This window comes from Falco rusticolus, chromosome W, assembly GCF_015220075.1.
Source record: "Falco rusticolus isolate bFalRus1 chromosome W, bFalRus1.pri, whole genome shotgun sequence".
In the NCBI taxonomy this organism is placed as follows: domain Eukaryota; kingdom Metazoa; phylum Chordata; class Aves; order Falconiformes; family Falconidae; genus Falco; species Falco rusticolus.
This window is the reverse complement of record NC_051209.1, coordinates 493,520-519,877: the sequence shown is the minus strand read 5'-3', so window position 1 is coordinate 519,877 and position 26,358 is coordinate 493,520. Positions and strand designations below refer to the sequence as shown.

The following is a 26,358-nucleotide window of genomic DNA, read 5'->3' as shown; positions in this document are numbered from 1 at the left end:
TTTCCGAGCTTCTTGTATGAGCATCACTGTTGCGGCCACTGCTCGCAGGCAGTTTGGCCACCCTTTACTCACTGTGTCCAGTTGTTTAGAGAATATCCGACTGGTCGTTTCCAGCTTCCTATCCTCTGGGTTAACACGCCCGGTGCAAGGTGTTGCCTTTCATGTAACAAACAGCTGGAAATCTTTGGTTAGATCCGGCAGTCCCAAGGCAGGTGCAGACATTAAGGCACGCTTCAACTCTACAAAAGCCTTTTGTTGTTGTGGGCCCCATACAAAGGGAGGGTTCTTTTGGGCCTCGTACAGCGGTTTAGCTATTAGCCCATAGTTCATGATCCAAAGGCGACACCACCCAGTCATTCCCCAAAATGCTCTGAGTTCATGAATATTTCTCGGCTCAGGTATACCACAAATAGCTTCTTTGCGATTTTTTTCCTAATTGTCGTTGTCCTTTTGAAATCTCAAAGCCCAGATATATCACAGTCTGGCAGGCTATCTGGGCTTTCTTCCTGGATACCTTATACCCATTTAGTCCCAGGAAATTCAAGAGGTCAATAGTCACCTGTATACAGGTAGGTCTTTCTTCTGTAGCTAGTCAATATGTCATCCACATATTGTAAGAAGTAAATGCCCAGGCCTTGGTTTGTCCTGTTTCCAGATTTCAAGTTCCTTTGCTAAATGATTTCCAAAAATAGTTGGACTGTTTTTAAATCCTTGGGGTAATCTAGTCCATGTCAGCTGCATCTTTTGCCTGGTTTGAGGATTTTCCCATTCGAAAGCAAACAGTTTTCTGCTTCCCTTTTCCAAAGGTATACAGAAGAAAGCATCTTTTAAATCAAGCACTGTAAACCACTGATAATTCTCCCTCAATGCTGTTAACAGTGTATAAGGGTTTGCTACTACAGGATAAATATCCTTAACTATTTGATTTACTGCTCTCAAGTCTTGTACCAGTCTATATTCACCCGAAGGTTTTCTGACTGGTAAAATAGGAGTATTATACTCAGATTCACATTCTTCCAAAATTTTATACTCCAAAAATTTACCAATCAATTTCTTCAATTCCTGTCTCACTTCTGGTTTGATTGAATATTGTTTAATTCTCACTGTTCCTGCGCCTTCCTTCAAATCTATTTTAACTGGTTCTGCTAGCTTCAATTTACCAGGAATATTTGTTTCCCATACAGTAGGGATCACTGCCAAATCCACCTCCGGTGGAATTTCTTGTTCCTTTACCTTTCTTGTATCATCAGGATTTCTCCCGTTTTTGACTCAGGTATTTTCAAGAAAAGTTCTCCTTCGTCAAAAACAATCTGTGCATTTAATTTAGATAACAAATCTCTTCCTAACAAGGGTACCGGACATACTGGTACATACAAAAAATCATGTGTAATTATCTTATTTCCAAATTTCAAATCCAGGGGTTGCAGGAATGGCCTGTTTTTGTTCCAGTTTTTCCTTTACAGGTATTTAATAAAAAATGTCGCTCCTGTATCCACTCCCAACCTCACAATTTAAACAACATTTTTTTCCACTTTCTTATTATCAGAAGTTATAGCCATTACCAAATTATCTCTAATAGTTAGCTTACATTCACCCTGCCAATCCTTTTTTTATCTTAAGTAAAAGAACAAATCCACATATGGCATTTTATTCCATTTCCCTTCTCTTTTACAATACAGCATTAACTGCAAAATAGTGTTATAATTCAGTGTCCCATTCGTGGGCCACTTTTCCTGATTTTCTAATATATATATAGTGGCCACCAATTATTACAATACTCAATCATCTGGCTCTTTGGCAAATCCTCATATAAATCCCCCCAATGTGCCAACAAACATCCCAATGGAGAATTTTTTGGGATTTTATCATTTAACACAAGATTACCCAAGCTTTTACTTTTAAACAACCGAGTTAACTTAGTTGCCATGGTGTAATTACTCACAATACAATACACGATTATTCAACTCTGTCACTCCGATCCGCGGATCCACACTCCACACTCGCTTTCGTTCTCAATTATACGTCTCACCCTTACAGCCACACTCACACTTTCCCACAGTTACTTTAAACAAACATATAACACAATATTATACCTCTTAATTTTCTTCTTAATACACAAACTCACAAAACAACAAAGAAAACAAACATATAACACAATATTATACCTCTTAATTTTCTTCTTAGTACACAAACTCACAAAACAACAAAGAACACCAAAAACTTCTAACTTCTTGTTAGAGGCACTACCTTAGAGAACACTATAGCGTATAGTTTCTCTTGTCTCCACTTTTGTCCAACCCTGCAATAGCTTTCGTTTATGTCTTACGGGCAGACGCCTAGGCTTCCACTTCCACAAGGATCCTTTTAGTCCAACCCTGCAATAGCTTTCGCTTATGTCTTACAGGCAGACTCCTAGTCCTACCCTGCGCAGCTCTTTCACCGCGTCTGACAGGTAGACTTACTCAGAGGGACTCCAACCCACTGGTGGGACTCCATCCCACTCCTTACCATACACTTATTATAGTGGGACTCCTACCCACTTCCTCTAGTGCACTTACTTGCTACAATTAAAAAAAGAAGTGTCTTACCAAATATCCAGGGAACGTCGCGAAGAGCCTTACGGATCGGGGATCGATGGGCATCCCCGAGAAATCCTCGGTGCCGGCTGGAACCGATCAGGTCCCCGACTCCTCCGGTCTTCTTCAGCGAGGTCCCATCTGGGTCGCCAAAAACTGTTACTGAAATCTCGGACTGAAGAACTTATCGACACCAATGTGATGTAGATAAGCAGACACTTCTTTATTGACGGCCAGGTGCGTGAGCGAGTCCTCTCACGATCAACGCACACCAGGTCCCAAAATCAGATTCCATATCTAGAACTTATTCATACATATTCATTAAGTATTCATGCATAACCATGATATTTCCCGTAAATCATTTACATATTCTCCTCCTATATCCGATTCTGCGCAGTAGAGCTTAGAAAGGTCTAGAAATGGGTCTGGGGTACGATTTGGGTAGGTGGTATATGAGTCGGTGGTCGCGATCTCCCCCTTCCGGAATTACCTTTTACTAAAGTTCACGATTTCTTGGCAGGCATCTACATGCTGTTCCAGTCGACTCTCCCCAGTTCCCATTAATCTCATACTCTGACATTTCAATACACCTCTGCATACAGAAGACTGGTTAAATACAATGGAACCTTCCAACCCTAGAGTTATTACAATAGTTCCAGGCCCTTCTTCTAGCCTTGGTACAAGACGTACAAAAGATTCCATAACGTCTCTTATTGCGTAGATGCAAGTTTCCTATAATTTTTTCCTTAACCTTCTACATTTCAATTCTATTAAATGATTTTATAAAATCAATTAATTAATCAAATAGAATCAATCGATTTTAACTTATTAACTAATCGGTAACAGTTTCCTTTTCTCCACAGTGCAAAAAGGTGCAAAGCCTTGCTTTCAATGTGGTGTTAACCCAACAGAAATTAAAAATTGGTGATTATAAAAAAAATACCGACACACAACTAAAAATAAATCAGTAAAATCACATCTTTCTGATGCTGCATTCTTCTAATTAATCACCAAGCCATCCTCTTACTACTGCAGGATTTTACCCTAACATATATTTCCTGTATTTCCCAAGGTGTTTTGTAGTGCAGTTGTGGCTTTCCTGATTTCTACACTGACTTGGTGCTCATTTCCATCAGGCAGTGTTCCTTGTGTTTTGTTGTTTGTTGCAACTGTGCTAAATGTTTAGTCATGCTCATGGTGATTTCAGGGAGTCACCAAGGGGCTGAGGCTGGGAGGCATCTCTGGAGATTGTCACGTCCAAGCTCCTGCCCGAGGCAGGGTCACCTAGAGACAGTTGCCCAAGGCTATGTCCAATTAATTTTTTATACCTCCAAGGATAGTGACTCCACAAATTCTCTGGGTAACTTTTTTTTTCTAATGTTTAAATGCAGTTTCCTGTATTTCAGTGTGTGTCCCATTTCCTCTTGTCCTTTCTGTGGGCACCACTGCGTCTGGCTTCATAATCTTTACACCTTCCCATCAGATATTTGTGCACACTGAGATCCCCTCAAGCCTTTTCTTCCCCAGGCTAAGCAGTCCTAGCTCTCTCAGCCTCTCTTTGCATGTCAGATGCTCCAATCACTTAATCATCCTTGTGGATCTTTGCTGGACTCACTCCAGTACATGCATGTGTCTACTACTGGGGAGGCCAAGGCCCCAGGTAAGGCTTCTCCAGTGCTCAGCAGTGAGCATCACCTCCCTTGATGGGCTGGCAATGTTCTGCCTAATGCAACCCATGGTGCTGTTGGCTTTCTTTGCTGTGAGGTTGCACTGCTGACATATGTTCAACTTGATGTCCACCAGGACCTTTAGGTCCTTTTCTGCAAAACTGCTTTTGAGCTGGTCAGCCCTCAACATGCAGGATCTGGTACTTCCCTCTGTTGAGCTTCATGAGGCTTCCATTGGCCTGTTTCTTCAGCCTGTCCAGGTCCCCCTGAACAGCAGCACAAACATCTGATGCATCAACCTCTCCTCCCAGATCTTTGTCACCTGTAAACTTGCTGAGGGTGCAGTCTGCCCCACCAGGCAGGTCATTAATGAAGATGTTACGCCCCCAGAATCAACGCATGGGGTACACCACTCATGACTGGCCTCCAGCTGGACTTCGAGCTGCTGAGCCCATCCATTCAGCCAGTTTTCTGTCCATTTATCTAACCTCAACTTCATCACAACCTGGCTTTATTTGAAAATAATATTGTTGGAAGAAGGGTTTGCCGGAGTCAAGAAGACGCTCAATATGAGTTATGCATCTTGCTCAACTTTATTAGTTTCTAACACTACTTATATAGAACCGATACACATGCATATTCGTAAAGCAGAAATATAACTGGTTAGTAGTCTCTAAACGCACGCGGTTCTCACACCCCTAATTATCATGACTAAAATAAGCATTCTATCCATGTAGCTAATTGTGTTGCTATGCTTCAGCCTTGTAGTTTGTTACTCCCTATTTTCCCATGCTGCTCCCTATCTTTCTTGGCCCTGCACCTACTTTCCCAGCAGCTGTAGCTTGTTACAGCCACGGCCTGTTGGCACAACATAATTACTTGGTCTCAGGATTCAAGAATAGCTCAAGGCTACCTTTCTTGTTAACTTCAGCACAGCAACTTCAGTACAATTCTGATTACAGGCCTATTCTAATACCAGGCCTGGATTGTGCAGATCTTCAGATTCTAAGGCCATGCTTCTGCAGCCATGCTTCTGCATATTATTATCTTGATTGTACTTCTGAGAGCCTTTATACTGATTATATAGTTGATCACATTTACAAATTGCTTTAGTATCCACAGAATCACAGAATGGTCAGGGTTGGAAGTGACCTCTGGGGATGATCTAGTCCAGCCCTTAGATTAATCCAGATTACACCACCAGGATTGTGAAAACTCATTTTTTCATGCCTTTGGCCATCACCTGGATAAATTAAAATTCAGGAAGAAACTTGTATGTGCCTAGAAGGCTATGTTGTCTCTCTTCTAAATATCCCATTGAAATACAGTTTGTGTTTGGTCCCACACTCTGCCTTTGTCATTTGTTTCCTGAGGTGGAGGGGAATTAACATCCCAACCCATAAGGGTATAGAATAGAAAACTGTTGGTGTTTGCTTTATCATCATGGTAATTCAGTTTTTTGAACTGTTTGCTTTGGGAAAAACAGAGACTGACCTGGAACATCACAGAAATCTGTCTTTTTTTTAAAGTACATTTTGGGGAGGGCATTTTTTTTAGGAATTTGGGAGTATTTTTGAGTTGAAAGAAAGAATTACACAAGGGAATAAGATGTATAAAACTGAGTGGGAGGTAAAGCGCAAAAGGACAACCTCTTTTCTCTGTGGGAATGAGGTTAATTTCCAAATAAATTGAAGACAATGTAAATTTAATTACTGTGCAGCTTGAGGGTCTGAGACTTAAAGAAAAAAATATCATGTTGGTTTTTAAGATGGAAAAACATTGCACAACTGCAAGTATGCTGAAATGAATCATTAAATCAAATCTGTATCAGTTTTCCCACCAATCCAGAGACTTGAGTATGTTTGTCTGAAGGCAATAAAATAACCTCTCTTTAGAACGACAAGTTCAGTAGAGATAAGGTAATTTAGGATGACAGCGTATGTGGGAAATAATGACCTTTTTGCTACTGGAAAAGTAATGAACAAAACTTTGAAGCGTTACCTAAAATAAAATCTGCTTTCTCTTACATAAGGGCTCTTCCTGCCTATGTAATGTTTCTAAATCTTACCAGTAACGTCTAACACCTTTTTAACTGAAGAACAAAATTAAAAGCCCTGACAGGCAGACTACCCTAAAGAATTACATTTTAGAAGTGATTACATTTTAGCTCTGTCAAGGTTGGATTACAAAACATGGGTAAGACATGGTTTTGCTAAATATGGAAAGTATCTTTATAAAAGACAAAGGGACAGTCAAAGATGTAGCTCCTTCAGGATGCTGGCAAGCCTTTTCCTGCTGCAAGCCATGGCGATTTTGATTCCACATGTTTGTTGTTTGGGAGAGCAGTACTGGTGATGGAGAGAAAAGCTGGGGGAATTCAGTGCTCCAAAAATTTTTCCTTCCTTAAAGGCTTCCAGATGATCAGTTCTGAAACTGTCACCTTCCTGCAGTGATGAGTAGTTTAGAGGATTTCAAACTGTCTGTAATAGATTTCTAAAAATGTTTGGTAGATGCTGAAGGCTATGGTATGTTCTTGATACATATATGCTGTTCTCGGGAGTTGCATTTGTAACCATTACAGGTCCTTGCTATATATTTGCACAGGTTGTTTTTCCTTTTTACATTCTTTTTTTTTTTTTTTTTTGAGAGCTGTAGAGCAAGGGAGAGAAAATCACTGAACTGTCCAAATTTAGGACACAGTGTTAGGAAGGTCAACTTTACTGTTCATAATAAAGATGCATGGAAAATGAAGCAGATGAAAGGCCCTGTCATTATTTCTAACATGTACGTAGGAAAGGGCATGGGTGCTGTTGGGAGGCTCTAGCTCCTAAGAAGAAAGAAATAAAGAAAAATGTTGAATAACAGGAATTAAGAAAATGCTGTGGGCTAGCTTCCCAGGACATTGGCGCAGCACTTGGACTGGGCAAGGGTAGGCTGGGGCTTCCTAAAGCCAAATTAACCTCCATGTGGATCATTAACTGTAGCTTTTTCCATAGTGAATTGAACTCTTAAGAAATGCTTCATTATCCCTTGTTTTGTTCAACATCTGCTGCTGTTGGATTCTGATGGATATTAACATCCCTTACCAAAAAACCCGATAAATTAGTGTTTTTGATAAATGGTTTCTTTCAATGACACAAATATTTTTCAGGATGAAAAGACCTACTTTTATTTCCTATCTATTTTTACATGAAATTGCTTTGGAAAGAGATTTATTTATGACTAGCTACATTTTGCAGGTTTATATCAAGGTACATAAATCCACAGAAATTCAGCAAAGGGGATTAATGTTGACATTACAAGGAAGGATGTAGACAATTTTTACCTGTGATGTTTATTTTTGAAGTACAACATTGTTATGCTTTTACAGGAAAGGTTTAGTAACAGAGATGAAACTTAATTTTGGTCTTGGTGTTGAAAAATATTTACTATATTACATAATATTTGACATTTTCCTGCATTTTTCCTTTTTTCAAGAAGTTGTACCCTCATGTGCCTATTAGCATTTTTAAGCATTTCCGTCTCTTTCAAAGTATGTGTACATGCATGCCAGTGCTATTTGCAGACAGAAATAATATTTCCAACAAATATCTCTCTTGGAAGAAGTTGTGTGTATCTATCTGTATGTATGTGCATACATTTATGTTACACCAAATATTGTAGTATGCATTTTGAATTTATTATAAAGTACTATACACTTCTAATAGAAAGCTCTCTTCTCTATTCCTTCAAATGTATTTCCTGTCAAACATGATTTATTCAGAAAGGAATGTAGTAAACTTCAAAGTAAAATTTAAAATTTGCCTAGAAATTCTGTATTTGCTGGTTTGAATACACATGCAGTTTGTGTACCAAGTTCTGAATAACTACCTGGTGAAATTGTGGGGGAATGAACAAACTGCTGCTCCAACGTTACATTTTTAGTGCAGCTCAAACTATACATTTTTTTCCTCCCTGGTAATACAGTTAAAACTGATTTTTTTGAGTCAATATCACTAAGACAGCATGGATGGAAGTACTCTGCTGAAGAAGGTTGTAATATACTCAAATCAATACATTTTTGACATTTTTGATTGATTTAGGAGCCTGACTTTGTAATGAGATAGAGGATAAGTTAAAGTATTTCAGCATGAAGTGGTTTAGGATTGGAATATCAAAGAAAGCAAGGGCATGGATGGAAGAAGAGATGCAGGTGAAGGTGTGACCAGGAGGTGAGTTGTGGATTAGCTTTAGGTTGGCTGAGTAATAAGCACAGTACAGTGAAGTCATGTGAGAAGTACCAGCAAAGTATCTGCACCTTCACTGGATAGATACATGTCCTCAGAATCACAGAACGGTTTGGGTTGGAAGGGACCTTAAGGATCATCTAGTTCCAACCCCCTGCCATGGGCAAGGACACCTTCCACACCAGGTTGCTCCAAGCCCCATCCAAAATACAGAAACAGCTTTATATTTTCTTGGTCAGTGGCTATTGAAGTCAAACTCTGTGACAAACAGGGTTTTGGAGCATTGAAGGTTTGCTACCTTGGCAGGTGTTGTTTGGTGTGTTTTCCCTTGGAGCAGACAGGTCCCAGGCTGTTTGCTCTGGGACAGAACACACCACCAATGCATTTCCTCTAGCATAGCCTTGTGGCAGGCTCTCCTGGAGATGTGCAACTTGATACAGGCTGAAAGAGTTGTGTTTCTCTTGGGAAATGTTGCATTACCGCATGAGCTGGCTTGACAAAATGGTGAGACATTGCTGAAAACCTGCTCTTTCAGCTTCCTCAGTTATTCGGGAAGGCAATGATAGCGAGCGTCAGGATGGTCGGTTTATTTAGTAAAGCATCTGGCAACAAATTTTGCTCTGGTGTGACAGTTCTACTTTCATTTCTAAGCAGTAATCAGAGATGCCAAGGTTAGTTTGGGAAGTTATATTCACCATAACCCCTGCAATTTTTCTTTTAATACCTACTTTCCCACAATTCAACGTTATGGCCAAAAGTTATCTGGGTTTGACATAGAACAGCCAAAGAATATATGTCAGTAAAATAGATGAAGATAAGATTTCTGTCACCAAAGGCTTGGCTTTGAAGTTCGTTTGCACATTGAGTATAAGAGCAGTTTTCTTGTGCACTTCCTTCTTTCCCCTCCACTCTTCCACTCCTTTGGCAGAGCCAGTTTATTTTGTTGAAGGTTTTATTTTCTGCTGAAAATGCAGGAAATTCAGACAGCTCTCTTGGAAGCTCCCCAAAGCTAATACAAACAAGATACATATGCTTCTCTTAAAGTAACTAAAAGTAAAGTAAATTATTTGAAACTATTTAACTGTAGAAATTCCTCTGTAAAGAGGAAAGGGAAGTTTACATCATTATAATTGTGGATGCTGTTAAATTATGTAATCAAGGAGAAATTCCCTGGAGTGCCGACTTGTGTGGAATAGACACAAGAGTCCATCACCCTGGAGTTTGTAATAGCTGCGTTACAGGCAGGCATGGAAGAGCTAACTACTGAGTGTCCATAAAACATAATAATTTGAAATATTCCTTAGTGTGTATAAAGCTAGCTGAAGAAAATGCAGAGGAAAATGAACTGAAGCTGCCTATTCATCTAGACTTTTTGTGGATTCAGCTGATGGATCTGGAACAATTTACCAAATTTCTTCTCCTTGTTTCTCCCTAGTAAAAAGAAGAATGGCAGGAGCTGTCTGTGTGGGGTTAATTTGGAATTTTTAGTCTTTTTGATATGTATTAAATATATGGGGTGTGTATCCTTTTGTTTTCCATTGCTGACAAAATTGCCTTTAAAGTCCTGTGTCACGAAGGACGTAGTTGTTTGCAATTACAACTTTTTATGGTTTATGGCTGCAAATTATATTTGGGGTGGGGGAATCTCACTGAAAATATTAAACGTGAAGATTTATAATGAGGCATCATGGATAAGGGCTCAGAACAAAGAAAAGCCATAATTAAGGTTGCTTGTGCAACCTTCACCCTAACCTTTCCTCTCTCGATTCCCTCCCCCATATGGTAGCCTTCAGCCACCGCATGGATGCAGCAACACGGATGTGATGCAGCTCTGCCTGGTGCACAGAGTGCCTTACCCACTGCTCGCTGCACCTTCCTCTGACTCTTCTTCTTCCACACTACCTGGCTGGGAGGTACTGGACATGCAAAGGCAGACACTGGAACAGGTTGCCTGGAGAAGCTGTGGATGCCCCATCCCCAGCAGTGCCCAAGGCCAGGTTGGACGGGGCTTGGAGCAACCTGGTCTGGTGGAAGGTGTCCCTGCCCATGGCAGGGGGTTGGAACCTGGTGGGCTTTAGGGTTCCTCCAACCCAAACCATTCTATGGTTCTATGAAATGACCTTGAAAGGGCAGTCAGAGCTAGCTGGGACAGTGGAAAGTCAGAGATGGTTTTGCTGCTTTGAATTGTGGAGTTGCTAGGAAGGAAACTAAAGCATCTTGAGCTAAAGTTCCTTTAAGTAGCTTCTTTACAGCTTTTGCGTACTGTATGTACTCCTCGCCCTGCTGGAGAGGGGCCTGTAGTGTCAGTAATTGTGAACCAAAGCCACCGAGCTTCAACATAAAGAAACTTGTGCTTTTGAAAACTCAAATGTCAAGGCATCCCATTACTGGAAGCATGATGCCACTTGCTAAAAGCCATTCATTGTCATAAGCAATAAGTTCAGAATTCTGTTTGAGCATGATTTTTTGTTAGCCTGCATTTCCGTCAAGTATTTCTTTTGCTATTATAGGTGACATTTCCACTTTATTTCATCAGATTTCTTTGGATTAAGACTTTAGTACAGTGTGCCTTTCCTGGTTTTGGGGGTTTTTTTTACTCTATTTACATTGTGCAGTTGTAGCATATTGTATTACCCATCCCTGCTCAGGTTTTGGTTTTTTTAGGCAGATAAGCTTCTTCCTGCTCAGATTGTACTAACTGTATAACTGCCTTTTTGATAGCAGTCATCATACTGCCATTTCAACAGGCAGAAATCTCTAGTGTCCTGGATGTATACACATGTTGTTGTATACTGCATAGCACTGTTCATGTGGATCTTGCCACAAAGGAAAAGGTGCTCTGTTAGATCTCTGATTTTTTTTAAGAAGTTGCAAAGTAGATCTGTTCAGGCATACAATTATTTGTTGCTTTGGATTGCAGATTACTATACATCCAGGTAAAAAGGGGGAAAAAAATGTTGTATTTAAGTGAATTCTAGCTCATGATAAATAAATACATTATAATACATCATGTGGACATGATATGATTAAGTTTGTGCACTAGGGCTTTTTAGAATCACAGAACGGTTTGGGTTGGAAGGGACCTTCAAAGGCCATCTAGTCCAACCCCTGCCATGGGCAGGGACATCTTCAACTGGATCAGGTTGCTCAGAGCCCCGTCCAACCTGGCCTTGGATGTTGCCAGGGATGGGGCATCGGGCACCTCTCTGGGCAACCTGTGCCAGTGTCTCACCACCTTCATCATAAGTCATTCCTTCCTACTGAAAAATCTGTCCCCATTTTTCTTTGAAGTCCCCTTTAACTGTTAAAAGTCTAATTTTTTAACCTGAAGAAAACTGTAATTATTTCATTCTTCATGCTGAAATCAAGGCTTCAATATTTCCTTGGATTCAGCTGTATTGCCACTGCTGGTAACTGGCAATCGAATGGTTAAGCCAGCTCAGGGTTGCGTGCCCACAGTGGGATGCTGTCATTGATTGTCTATCAGATCTTTGCCATCTTTCTGGGTAAATGGTCAAAAATGCAATATGTCATTAAGAAATCTATCAGCATCCAGCTTTCATTTATTTTATGAAATACCCCAGGAACCACCCAGAAACAGGGCAGTGCTTCGCGTATAGCCTGTATCCAGGACCAAGGGTCAAAAGATGAGCTGGGCTCAAACGAGGGACTTCTGTGTCACTCGGGGCCGAAGCAGGGATAGGAGCACTCGAATCAGCTCTGTGATGAGGACAGATCTTGTGTGGCAGCCGAAGGTTGGCTGATGTGAATATCAGGCTGGTGAGATCGCAGGCTGCAATCGTGGAGAAAACAGCTTCAGCGAGAATAGCAGAAGTCTTTTAAAAGTGTCCCTTTCTCTGAAACTTGATACAAAGCTTATTTCATTGTGAAAGACAGCCTCATGTCCACCCTTCCTTATAAATGTCTCTTCATAACATCACAAGTGACTGAAATTCTGATTCTCAAATGACTATTATTTTCCATATAAACTAGCGTAGAAGGAAAGAAAACAGCAGAATAATTTTGTCTCGGTTTTTATTATACAGTACAAGCCATGAGGGATGTTTACACAAAGTTAACACAAATGATACATGGACATTCTTCTCTTTTTCTCCTAAGAATTGTTAATGTTTAGAGGATGGAGATTTGCATTCATTCATAATAGAACTTTTTTATCCAGTTCTTTATTGTTATAAAAATGAAAATTAATTTAATGTCAAATTAAAAGGATGAACACTTAGAATGTTCCGCTGCAGGAACCAGAAGATGGGTACCATAAAACAAGCCAGTTTTGGGTCACACTGAGTTCTTGCATGCTCCACTGACAGTGATGCAATTGCTTCACCTTTTGGTGGGTAAATATGCCTGTGAGGAACCTAACCATGAGCACGCGGCCAGGGTTTGGGGGTTAAGCTGCTTGATTTCTCGGATATTTTATAAGCTATATACTTTTCAACTGTTTTTACACATCAGTGTCTTTCCAGCAGCAAGTATTGAATTCTCTGGAAGTCTTTGCCCAGGAGAATGCCATGCTAATTATTAATTATATTGCAGTAAGGAAAGCAACAGTATTGCAGGCCGGTCAGAGATGAGAACATCCAGCTCTGCCTGTAATTTGCCTTGGCTTTGTACATTTGTGTGTTCCTTGTTAGTGTTTATCAAACTCCGATTACTTTTCTCCAGATAATGTTCTCATTCCTGCGCTCGTTGTGTTTTCTTCTGCATCCTCTCAGCTTGTTTCCATTCTCTTTTCTCTGGCATTACCACTTGTTTGTTCCTTTTTCTTTTATCAAAAGAGACCCAGGCTACCCAGAACTGTAACTGGATCTCTTGTAGCTGTGACTGCCTTGTTTGTTCCTTGTGCAACTAGAACATGACCGAGCATCTGACTTTTTGCCTTAAAAATTAAAATCTTTGCAAAAAAGTGCCACATTTTTAATTCCCATCCAGAGAAGGAACCATGAGGTGGTTACCTAAGGTTACCCGCAGTGATGTTAGTGGTGCACCTACATTCCCATCCCTTTTGCAGGTGTGATTTCAGTCTCAGAAAGTTGGTACCAAACTTTAGCTTCCACGTTTCTTTTAATGATGGGTATAATTATTTCTATGGGCACAAACAAAAAAAAAAAAAAAGAGGAGGAATGTGGATAACTGGCTAGCTGAAAAAGGTCACATAGACATAGTCCAGCTGGCTGGACAAAAATGCACATCGCTCTCAGCTTATCTGAAGTAAAGCAAAAGTTACACAATAACAGGAAGATTTCGGTGGGAAAAGAATGTTGCAGGTGGGAACAGATAACTACAGAAGAGAAACTAGGGGCGGGCTTGGTATTTAGGCAACTAACCAATAATGAGCTTAACTTTTGTAATATGTATGAGCTAATTATAAGAAGGCATAAAAGGTGACTGTAAGGTACAATAAACGAAGTCTGCTGATCACTCATATTGAGTGACTGTGTCTTCCCTCCGTCGCGACAAATGGCGCCCGAACAGGGACCCTAGAGAGGGCTGAACCTGCGAGCCACGGTTCGACGGAGATTCGGGTACCGGTCCTGAAAGCAGCGCAGGAGGCGGAAGGGCACAGTCCCCGCGCCCGGGAGCACCTACAGAGGGTCCCGCCGGCCACGCGTCGCCGAAGTCTCGCAAAGGCTGCAACAGCGCTGACGACGGTACGGAGAGACAAGCGACGTACGATTCGCTCATATGCTTTTTAGAAAAGCGGAGCGTTCGGGACATAGACTGTAAAAAGGCATTACCCGGGTTATTAGCGTATGGGATAGTATCCGGGTCCCCCGCGGCAGCGGCGAGCGGCGGCGCAGCCCGGCAGGCCCCTTCCCGGCCGCGGTTTCTCTCCGAGGCGGCACCATCCCCCCCCTCCGATCGGCGCCATGGCGATGCAAGCGGCCAAGCGAGCTGACATCTGGCTGCCCCCAGAGGTCAATCGGGTCCTTTATATTCGGAACCTGCCGTATAAAATCACAGCGGAGGAAATGTATGATATGTTTGGGAAATACGGACCTAGTCGACAAATCAGAGTTGGAGACACTCCTGAAACAAGAGGAACAGCTTAAGCTTCTCAAGGAAAAATACGGAATTCATTACAAACCCACAAAAAAAAAAAGTGCTTCAGATGTCCCCTACAAGAAATGGGTTTCTGCCTTGAACTAGCAAACATCTCTGTGCTTAAAGAGAAGCCTTTTTGCCTTGATGGAGATAATTTATTCTGTATTCTGTATTTATGCTGTATTCTGAATGTGGAAATTGGTTGGGACTAGGAGGCTGGCTTAAAGGCATTTTGCAAACAGGATTATTATTTTTGATCATTATTGTAATAGTTTTAGTAGTGCTTAGCTGTGTATTTTCCTGTGTTAAAACGCTGTTATTGAAAATGGTCAACCAAGCCTATGTCGCCCAAAATAAAAACGGGGGAATTGTGGATAACTGGCTAGCTGAAAAAGGTCTCATAGACATAGTCCAGCTGGCTGGACAAAAATGCACATCGCTCTCAGCTTATCTGAAGTAAAGCAAAATACACTGTCTTTGGCTGTTCTTGTTACACAATAACAGGAAGATTTCGGTGGGAAAAGAATGTTGCAGGAGGGAACAGAAAACTACAGAAGAGAAACTAGGGGCGGGCTTGGTATTTAGGCAACTAACCAATAATGAGCTTAACTTTTGTAATATGTATGAGCTAATTATAACAAGGCATAAAAGGTGACTGTAAGACACAATAAAGGAAGTCTGCTGATCACTCGTATTGAGTGACTGTGTCTTCCCTCCGTCGCGACAGGTGGAGCGATCCCCCATGCACCCAGCGCCGCCGAATAAAGATAACCTCCGCTCACTCGAATATTGGTGACTGATTCTTTAAATCACCGAGTAACCATTATGTGTGATGGAGCCCTGCTTTCCTGGGGATGGCTGAACACCTGCCTGCTCATGGGAAGTAGTGAATGAATTCCTTGTTTTGCTTTGCTTGCATGTGTGGCTTTTGCTTTACCTATTAAATTGATCTTATCTCAACCCTTGAGTTTTACATTCCTTTCTGATTCTCCTCCCCAACCTTCTGGGTTAGGAGGAGTGAGCAAGTGGTTGTGTGGTGCTTGGTTGCTGGCCAGGGTTAAACCACGACAGGGGCCTCAGACAAGAACACACCCAAGGATATAAATTGCACAAATGTGGCTGGTACATCCTGGATAAGGATGTAGCCAAGAATGTAAATTTCACAGCTGTGACTGGTACATCCTGTAGGAGTACAGATAAACTAGTGGAAGCTAATAAAAACCAAGTTAAGGAACTTGAGAAATTCCACAGACAAAGACCATATACGGAAGAGAGGACTCAAAGTTCATGGAAAGGACACTAAAAGACATTTTTTCAACAACCACCAGAGACCACCACGGAAGCCCCTCAGAGATTCAGGCCGCATGTGTCATAACTGTGTAAATACAATTACTAATTCCAGGAAATAGAATGAATATGTATAGTCATGCCATACATATGTATGTAACAGAGTGCTATAAGCTTTGACTAATGCAACATACGGGATGCATGTTGGGCAGAGTGATACCCCTTGCATCCAGTGCTGTAAATAAAGAGAATGCCTGCTTCTTAATGCTGCATTGGTGTTAAGAGGTTTACTCCTGTGAAATGTATTCATCTGATTCGTGTCAATATGGAACAATGCTAGGACCGCATGATGAAATGTAACCTTCTGTCTTACATACCCTTGTATAACCACATACCTAAGAAAAACAGAGTGATCAATGTATATAGTTCCTGTATCTTACAAAGAACATCTGGCTACATACCTAGTTCCTGTATCTTGCAAAGAACATCTGGTTACACACCCTGATATGCTGGCTAAAACTGGCTTGGCTGCTAACCACATCGTGTTAAGTAAGAGAAGTTTACAGGGCACGTGTAAAATCTAGGGTCATCCTAAGGGTGAGCCGAGGAAGACTGCTGACTTCATCCACCGACCGCCAGACAGGAGTTAAGAAGACCCTCAGAGATGGAAAGAGCATGCGCCATGAAGTACACGCCTATTCCAAGGATCCATTTACATAAACCAACCCTTTCTTAGAAATAGCTATGAATATGTATTAGTTTAGGAAATGTAAACTGAAAATAAATCTTGTACAGTGCGCGTCTTGGTGGAACGGAGACTCCCAGCACGCCCAGTGCTGTTTCCTTGCCTCTATTCGCTTAATAAATTGCAAACTTTGATTGCAATCCTATTTTGGGACTCAGTCATTTATCACACTCCCAATTTTGGTGACAGATTGACTTACAAACATATATACAATATCTACTGAAGAAAAGAGCACTCAGATAAATGTCAAGCAACCTTCTCTTGTCAGGAAGTTGAGAGTCCAGGTCCAGCTAATAAATCAATTACCTTGATGTAATTTTCCATGTGCACCCAAAGGGAATCCTATACATTTAATGATAGTAGCATTTGTCAGTTCCTGAACTTGATCTTTTAAATGTTGGTACTTCTTTACTTTTTAGTAGCAGTATCTAAGATATCATAAGAGAAAGATTTGCCACTCACCCCCCAAGTCCTGCTGGCTTGGGGTAGGGAAGGCAATACCACTTTTTTCACGTTAGAAAACGAGCAGGGCTGGAGAAACGCTTCTCCTTACTGAAGAGTCCTCCCTCATCTCACCACCACCCCCCCCACCCCACCCCCCCCCAAAAAAAAAAAAAAAAAAAAAGGACGGCAAACATGGCAAACCGCCCTAAGCAGCACCACTGCCCTCGCCCGGCGGCGGAGGGAACGGATTTCCCCACTTCATCGGGTGAGGCGAAACTCACCGCTAGCACTACAGAAACAACGGAACCAAGATGGCGGCCACCTGCGAACGGAAGAGAGACATTCACTGTAGCGGACTACATCTCTAAAGAGCGAATTATGGCCAGGCTTACTGCTGCATAGAAGACTACAACTCCCGGCAGGCGCCGCGCGGCCCGGCTAGAGGAGCTGAGAGGGAAGTTGAGGGGCGGAGCTCATAAATAGTGGCACGGCCCATCTGCCTCGTGTAAAATGGTGGCGGCGGTAGCAGCAGCATCTGTATCATCCGCTGCGGTCTAAGTAGAGCGCGCGGTAGGCCGACGTGTACTCGTCCCTTATCACCTCTATGTTGAGGCCCTTGCCGTGAGTAGGGACTGTGGAGCTACGGTGAGGGGGAAGTCCGAGCTTGCGTGCCTCAGCGTCGGCCGGTTGCTGGCAGGGGCGGGTGACACTGCGGGTGCGGAGCAGTGCTCCTCAGGTAGAGCCTGCTGCTCCCGTCTCCTCAGCAGGAGGAGGTTGAAGCTGCTGTGGGTGGTGGTCGCTCGGCTCTTGTCTGTTCGGCTATGTCGGACAATCAGAGTTGGAATTCGTCCAGTTCTGAAGAGGACCCCGAGACCGAGCTCGGGTTGCCTGTTGAACTCTGTGGGGTACTCAGTAAGGTAAGCTGTCTTTCCCTCCTTCCCACAGCCTGTGCCTAGTGGCCTCTTGCTTACCCTCTCTGCGCCTCGCTACGTCCTCTTGCAGCTGGCTGAGGGCTGTGAGTCCCGTCCGCCTGTCTCCTTCTGACCCTGCCGCTCCGGACGATCAGGCCGAGGCTCCTGCCTCTCCCAGCGCCCATGGAGGGGCCTGGGGGGGGCGGGGCGCAGGAGGCGCCAGCACGGCCGAGACAGCTGCCACCTGATGGCGGGGAGCCTGCTAGGCGGCCGCTCCGGTGTCAGGCGCGAACCGCCTGCGCCCCCTCCCTCAGTTTGGGGCACCAGCACATGCACACTAGGCTGGGGGGGGGGGTTGCGTACTTACTCTCGCATCCGCGCAGCGCCCGCCCCTCACCACCCCATAAAGGTCGCGTGAGGAAGCACTTTCTCGGGGAAGAGCTGCGAGTGCGTCTTCAGCCCTGGCCGGGCAGCTGGAGAGGCATCGACGCCCGCCCCGCGAGTCCCTGCCGTGCCCTGCACCCGTACCGAGCCCGTTGGCTGCCTGGCGTAAGCTTCCAGAGAGCGAGGCCCGAGAGGGGGTGGCCGGCTGCGCGCTTCGAGGGTGTATCCCCCACTTATAGCCGAAGTCGCAGCATTCCGCTCCCCTGTTCTGGAGCTCCTGAAGGCAGGCGTATTCCGTAGTCACTTCCCAGGAGCAGGCCCCAGCACAGGAGTGGCACAACCTTTAGTCCAAGTATCAAAACAGGGCAATAAAATACCCCTGCAGCGAGAGATATGGGTGGTGGGGAGAAGCAGAAAGAAAATGGCACTGAAGCTTGTTTTCCCCATTTCAAATTGACATTGCTTTTTGCTCTTTTATCACTGAAAATAAGATGACTTGCAAGTATGCATTGGATGATACTGGGAAACTTGAGTGCTTTAAATTGGAATATTGAATTACAAAGTCTGAAAGCAATTTTTTTAAAACTTAAAGAATGCTTAGAATAATGTTGAAATATCTTTAGAATTAAAGCACTATGTTTTGAATTCTTTTCCTATGCGATAAGGCCAGACATAGATCAGTATAGAAGGCACAGGTCATGGAATACTGAGATCATAAACAGGTCCTGGATGCTGAGAAAACAGCTGTAACAGGGCCAGTACTTTGCTTTTTGTGAGGGACAGTGAACTCCTTCCAGTCTTGAAAATGTTTCTAAGCTCAGACATGGAACAGTTAGAAGACAAGAAGGGCTGTGGCTCTCATCTGAAAGATCTTATTTAATAAGTCCTAGTGCTGTTTTTTACTGGTGTAGCAGATGAAGCTATGGCTGCATCTGACCTCCTGTAATGTGCAAACTTTTCTGAATGATTGTGCTGTGCAGCTGATGCTGCCTTTCATGTGGGAACATGGAATGTAATCCAAATAGTCAAGTATGGTGAAACCTGTTGCAGTGAATATGCTTGAGTTAAGTTTACCTTTTGCTTATTGATGCCTCTGTAGTAATTGAGACAAATGAATTGAAATGGTAGCATACCAAACTTTCTACAAAAAATATTTACTTTTAATAACTTATTGTGTATAATTACATTTTAAATCAATAAAAGTAGGCTCTAGTTCTCTGTGTGCTTAGTAGTGTTTCTGTTGCTCTGCCCTTTGGTAAAGAGAGGAGCTTTGAAGGAAACAGTGATTTGGGAAGAGAATCTTATTAGAAGTGTCCTGCTGGTCTCTAAATGTTTCATAACTCCAGATTTCTTTCCATTATATTTCCTGTTTAACATTTTAAGGTGGATACTGATGCCAGGAAAGGTCTGAATAAATGACTCGATAGCCAAAGTGACTATTAAGCAGGTATTTGTTTATTCAGTGCTCTGTGTGTGTGGGATAGCTCTTCCTTACACATACCCACCCACTGTGCACTTTACTAGGAATTTATATAGCATAAACATGCATATTCATGGCAAGGACATACATACTTATAGGAGTGGAACACTTCTTGGAACACAGCCACTCTTTCTTGGGCCTGTGCACTGTCTCCTGGTGGTCTTCATTGAGGGCCTTAAAGATGAAGGCTCAAAGTCTTCCTCTATGTTGATTTTTTTTTTTACCTCATTCCTTGAAGCATGCACAGTGTCTTCAAGGCCATTGTTCAAACCAAAAAGCAGTTCTGACTAGTATATTATCTTAACTGTAGCACTAATTCCTATTGGATATGTCTGTTCAGGCAAGGACAAGTTTATCAAGACATAATTTCATGAATCTTCTGCTGATTTATTGTTTCCCTCTTTACCTGACTTTTTCAGTATCAATACAAAGTGTCTGTCTTGAAGCATAAGAATCTAGATGCTTGAACTAGTGGTCTTCACCAAAACCTTGTTTCTGACTTGTATACTTCAAGGAGTCTTTTAATTCATGGCACACTTTGATTGCAACAGCAAGTGCAAGATTGACTGCTATATTTACATCACTTAACTGTGTAAGAGAAGGAAAGATGCTTTCCTCCCTGTCCCTTGCTGTTTTGCCCAAGTTAACTTTGGACACTGCCTTTTGTGTCTGGCAGGAGTTGGGAATATGGAAGACAGGAAATAATATACCTCCGTGACAGCTTGTGCTACCAGATCATGTACTAAGCACAGCTGAGGCTTTCTTTAAGAAATGCTAAACTTGGCAATTTGATGTATTAAGAGATCATAAGGGGCTTTGTCTTTGGAGAGTAAATCTAGGTCTTACCTATGCTTGAAAAGTTTTAGGAATTTCTCAGCTATAGTATTTTTCTGTAGATCAGCTCTTGCTTATTAATAGTTAACATGCTGTTATGGGACATGTATTAACTAATATGCGCAGTGTAGTTTAGAAATGAGCCTTTTCACTTCCCCCCTATTTATATGTTATAAAAAAGATGAATAATGGTTTGAATTAAATGTTAAAAAGAGGAGTTTTAAACTTGGAGCTTTTTGTTTAAGAAAAGTTGTCATGTTCAAAGAAGTGCTTGCATGATAAAATTTTCAGTGCTTTTGTTTCCATTTTTACCTAACTTAGAATTTTTGCACTGTGATTGAAGACCAAGCACCAGTGTGTAGCCAGAGTTACAGAACAGTCCTGATTCTACAAAGTGCAGCTCAGTAGTCTTGAGAAGATGTTGCAAATAATAATAATCAGAATTTTTAGTCACTTCTAACTAGATCTTTGTAAGTCGAATCCAGGATTTGTTTCTGGAACATTACTTTCATTCCACGGGTGGATGTGGAGTCTCTAGGAAAATCTGAATAACAAAAGGATAATTGGACATCTGCTGATAAGCAAGTATCATCTTATTGAGAAAGTGGTTAAGAATTAAAACCTAAAGCAATATCTATGGGCAATATTAAATTGATAAGGAACTGATTGCTCTAGGCACTATAGTAGTTATACTGTATTGGTGGGATAATGGCATGTTTCTATTTATGAGAACTAGATACTTTTATACAAAATCAATTATTTTATGTTCTGCTTAAGATTGACTTTTGGTCTAATTCCAGATTTTAAATCAAATGACTAAACTCACCTTTGTAATTAATGTTCTGTTCCCCCCCTGCAAATTGTCATCAGTATGTTTATTTTTATTAGAACTGCATTGCCAAGGCCAGTTAAATTTCAGAGATCTGTTATTTTATTGTTGGTTTGAAACAACTGGTTTTTAGTAACTTTGGGAGTTTGTAAAATGATTTTAGGGAGCTCTGGGCAGAAGAATAATAAAAGTTCTCAATTGGGGAGAACTTTTATAAAAGTTGCTTTTCTTCTCCTGGTGTTTGAAAGCCTGAGAAATATCAGCCAAACTATTTTTACTGCTATTTTATTATTATTAGCTGATCATTGAATTTTTTTTACAGTGGACCAACTACATTCATGGGTGGCAGGATCGATGGGTAGTTTTGAAAAGCAACACACTCAGTTATTATAAGTCTGAAGATGAAACTGAATATGGCTGCAGAGGCTCTATCTGTCTGAGCAAGGCTGTGATTACAGTAAGTGCTACTTCAGTATTGCTATATTTTCATGTTTTGGAGTGTTACATATTTGTAGGCTAATGCCTGGTGAAAATTAATATGCATATGGCAAATAAGTTTTGTTAGGTCATTTATTATTAAGTTAGTGATATTGGTACAACACTGTGGAGCATAGCAATGAGTTACTAATAAGAAAACAAGCTGCTCTCATTTGAGAGTGCAGTAAGCAGCTTTTAATCTCTGTTATCTTAGAGGTTTCTGTGGGTAGGGATACAGTTTGCTTCTGGAGGAGGCAGAATTTTTCCAAGGGTCAGCCTAAGACCCTGGACCAACCTCGCAAGGGAGGCAGCATCCATTGCAGTCCTTACAATTTGCACTAGAAAGAGAGGGTAGTGTTTCTTTGACTGTGCTTTCCAAACATGAGTCTGTACAACATTTCCAAAAGAAAATGTTCTAATATGTATTTCCTTCTCTGAAGTGTGGTGCTGTTTTTTGCCTAATGCTGAAAGATGCAGTATTATGCTGGTAAGAATAAAGAGCCTACATGTAAGTAAAATATCATAAAAATGAGTTTACCTTAGAAGATAAAGAAAAAAAACACTTTTTGTAGCTTTCAGAATTATGTATTAGTTATAAATAATGCTTGCCAAAAAGCATGCTGTAGCTTTTCTGTGTTAGTGTTAGTACAGTTATTTGATGTGGGGGAGGGGGAAGCTGGACTTCTGTGTAGCACATAAATTCCTAGAGCAGTGGTGTTAAATCTTACTATCCACCAAATGTTTTGCTTTCAAACTGAATCGAGGATGGCAAAGAAATTTCCTTTTCTTATTAATATTCAGCTTATAAATAGAATTTTTAAAAATACATTTTGGTTTGGGAAGAAAAGACTGGATTGATTACATCAACTATATGTGTTTTGGAAAAAAAGATTGAGAAGAGAAAGCAGACTTATACATTTAGATATGACAGGTATTGCAGTTACTAAAAAATGAAAACAGATTACCTTATTTAAAGCTCTTTTTAAAACTACTTAAACTTTTACATCTTGCTCAAGATTTTACTTATTCAGGAATATATGGTACATACAACAGCATCTAAAGTGCTCATTTAAGTGTACTTCTGGTGGTCTGTAGAGATACCAGCCTTTGATCAGGACTTCTAAAAAGGTGTCTCATTCACTAGTAAGAGGTTTAACATGCCAACCAGGCAGAGACAGGAAGGTGGTGACAAGGAGGTAGATCAAGGATTGTCTAGAAGTATGTTGTAGAGCAAATCTCGGCAGCTTGAGTTCTGGTTTTGATGGCAGAGATTATAGTGATGCTGATATTTTCTGGAATGTTTTGGTATATTGCACTTCGTGAAGAGAAGTTGGTGAGCCTATCTTTTGACTAGGAAGTATGTAACACAAACTTCGTGTCGATAGCTTTTTTCCTCTCTTCTATCTGGTGCTTGTTATGTCCGGTAACTTGGAGTTACACTAGAGGTGACTACCTATACAGAAAGAGTTCAAAAAGCTTATGTTCCAACTTAAATTTGAGCTTTTATTCAGGTAGGATTCATGCCTGCCATGTTTTAATCCAGGGTCATCTTTTTACTTTCTGTATTACTGATGTAGAAAAACTTTGATTTCTAATTTGATTGCATTGTAGTTATTGCAACTTGGTTTATGCTATGATTTTCCTGTTTTGATTATACTGAGATAATGCATACTCATTAAAATATTAATGGAAATATGATATTGGCTATTAGGCTTTTAGAACATGTTGTTATTGTGTTGTAAAGAGATGTTTAGACAGTTCTGTGGAAATGCCTAGACTGGGATTAATGAATACAGTTTGCATAATGGAGATATTTTTAGTTAATTAGTTTCCAGAAACAGTAATTGGAAAGAACTGTTGCTTAATGAAGGCAGTAATGATGTTTTAATTAATATTCAAGTTGCAAGCCATTCCCCTTCAGAATGGACTTCTGAAAGGGTAGGTTTCTTGAGTATTTATTGCTTGTGGATATCAAGAGCTTGGGACAGACAAGAAGTTAGAAAATGGAAGTCTGCCTGAGACAGACAGCCTAGTGAATTGTCTTAGCTTATTTTTCTAAATAACAATAAATTGCTGTTGAGAAGAACTTAATAAATCTTCATGTTATATGTTAGGGATGGAATAAATGTGTTTTAGCTCTGGTTTACCAAAAGAACAAGAACACTATATACATGAGAGTTAAACTGGCAGTTTCCAGTTTTAACCTTCTCATTTTCTTATACTGTTGGAAGAAAGAGACAGTTCTTTCCAGTAGTCAACTGCTAATAATAATAATAAAAGTCCCCACTTCTTAAAAGATACTGGTAGTTGAACAACTCTTCTTCCTCTGTCTTGCAGGGTTTCTGGTTTATTTATAGTATGATGCTGGCCACCATTAATAATTGGGCACTTGTGTACAGATATCTTAAATAGATGGACAAGTTAACATGCTTTATGTGTTTGTCAATTTAAACAGGTACAGAAGCTTCCTGTGAGAAGTTTTTTCACAGAAACTTTAAGCTCTACAAATATTAAAGTTGTGTATTTTTAAGTGAAGGTAATGGCAGTACTAAAAAAATATTCTTAGTAGTATTGTTTAAAGCACTTTTTGCATGAAGAATCATGTTTTGAAAAATAGATTTTAAAAAAATAACTGTTAATAGTGCACTGGTGTCTTACGCTTCATACTTTCAAATTGTATAAAATATTTCGGAAGCAGTTGGAGAAGTAGTGTATAGAAGTGGATCCACTTGGATTAATGTTGGTAAACTTTGGAATAGCTTTTTCTAGCTACTGCTCTAAACATTTTGATCTTGCTAACAGACCTGCTTATGATAAAAGAATTATGTCATTGTGACTTTTTATCTACTGATAGGTTTGATTCTGTCAGCTTCTAGTTAAGTTGAATGTGAACCAATAGCTTTTAGTTGGTGAAAACTTTCATTAAAAAAGCCAAGCTATAAATCCATGCCCTGGGCAGAAATACTGTAGCAGTAAATTTGTAATAATTGCTAATTGCATGGGGAAATAGTTTCCAACCTCAGACAGTTGGAAACAAATCTGGTTTAGTATGAAGTAATGAGCATTTAATTTTCTGTAACTTGATAAAGCGCTTTCTCAGCCTTAATTGCTACTAAAAAGATGACTTGAAAAAACTAAGACATAAAATACAAGCCCTAACTAGACAGGGGTTTAATTAGGACACAAGACAATTAGTAATTTTAGGCTTTGGTGTGTGCCTTAAATAATGGAATAGTTATATCCAGATTGGTGGAAAATCTTGGCTAAATGGGAGAGAAATCAGAATGGAGGTTCTTACACAGTGCATCCAAAAAACCCTACAGAGATAAGTATGGTCAGGAATGCATACTCATGTGTAAAAGGCCAGAGGTGATTGTATTCTGGAGAGGAAAATGCCAAAGAGCAACAGAAGAGTGAGGGAGAGAAAGAGTTGATGTCTAGGGTATAATGAGATGGGGTTGGTGTTACAGAGGTAGGCAGAAGTTGCTTGGAACACTGGGATTCTCCTGGACAATTATTTTTATCATTCACATACTCTGTACAAACTTGTATATTAATCTTTTAGTCCTTGAGTTATCTGAACCAGAAATGGATGGGTTGATGTTCAAAGTGAAAATGTCAGAATGTTGTCCTGTTTTCATCAAAGTGCTGTAGAGTGCTAATATCCATGGCAAACAAAAAGCAATTATGTGTCTGGGTGGAGAAATGGAAGAATGCTTCCTTAGTATGTATTGAGGAAATAGAAGTGGGAAAATACATTCATATCAGCTTAAGTGAGACTGTTAATCATTATGGAATTCTTTGTCATAATATGAACAAGATCAATAGTGTGTATTAAATAACCAAATATTTTAGGTTTACTTAATATTGCTGAAGAATTCAGCTTTAGTACTTGAATACAATCATTGGTTACCACACACTTGAAATTGGGGTTGTATTCCAACAGTACTTCTGTCAACTTTTTATTATCAATTAGAATATCATTCCCTCACTTGACTTCTTTATTAAAAGAATTAAGTTTTAACAGTATTCATGATTTGACATCTACTTCAGGATCATAATTCCTGCCCATGGGTTATATCTGAGCATTTTCATGCTGTGGAACACTTATCACAGATGCTATACCAAACCTTAAATAATTCCACTGTTTGCATTTGGTGTTAAAGCTATGGTTATATACCTCAGCAATTTTTTCTGTGATATTTGCTATCCTTATTCCTGCTCAATCTGAATTTCTATGAATCTTCCTAAGATTGATTTATTGTTAGTGGATACAGCTTGTTTGTATGTCACCCCCTTTCAGGGTTGTAGTGTTTCTCAACAGTCCTGCTAGGCAACCTGCAGTTATTAGATTTGTATTGTGATAGCCATTAATGACGTTTTTAATATCTCTACTGAGGATTTGTGTAATACCATACCTCACTTCCTGATAGCA

At 40.6% G+C, this 26,358-nt stretch overlaps 1 protein-coding gene and 1 long non-coding RNA gene across 9 annotated transcripts in view; one reads left to right on the top strand and one right to left on the bottom strand.

Annotated features, from left to right (window-relative positions):
* Positions 1 to 26,358, bottom strand: part of LOC119140792 — a 265,391-nt gene that overhangs the window by 89,769 nt on the left and 149,264 nt on the right. The window lies entirely within an intron of this gene.
* Positions 17,488 to 26,358, top strand: part of LOC119140778 (ceramide transfer protein-like) — a 99,204-nt gene continuing 90,333 nt past the window's right edge. For 2 of the 8 annotated variants that reach the window (XM_037372369.1, XM_037372372.1), the window contains exons 1-2: positions 17,489 to 17,925; positions 21,769 to 21,903. In XM_037372369.1, coding sequence (XP_037228266.1) covers positions 17,830 to 17,925; positions 21,769 to 21,903 — 231 coding nt within the window. In that variant the 5' untranslated portion in view covers positions 17,489 to 17,829. Of the gene's footprint in view, positions 17,926 to 21,768; positions 21,904 to 22,369; positions 22,432 to 26,358 lie in introns of those variants that run through there. The other 6 variants (XM_037372364.1, XM_037372367.1, XM_037372366.1 and 3 more) reach the window with 5 other exon arrangements.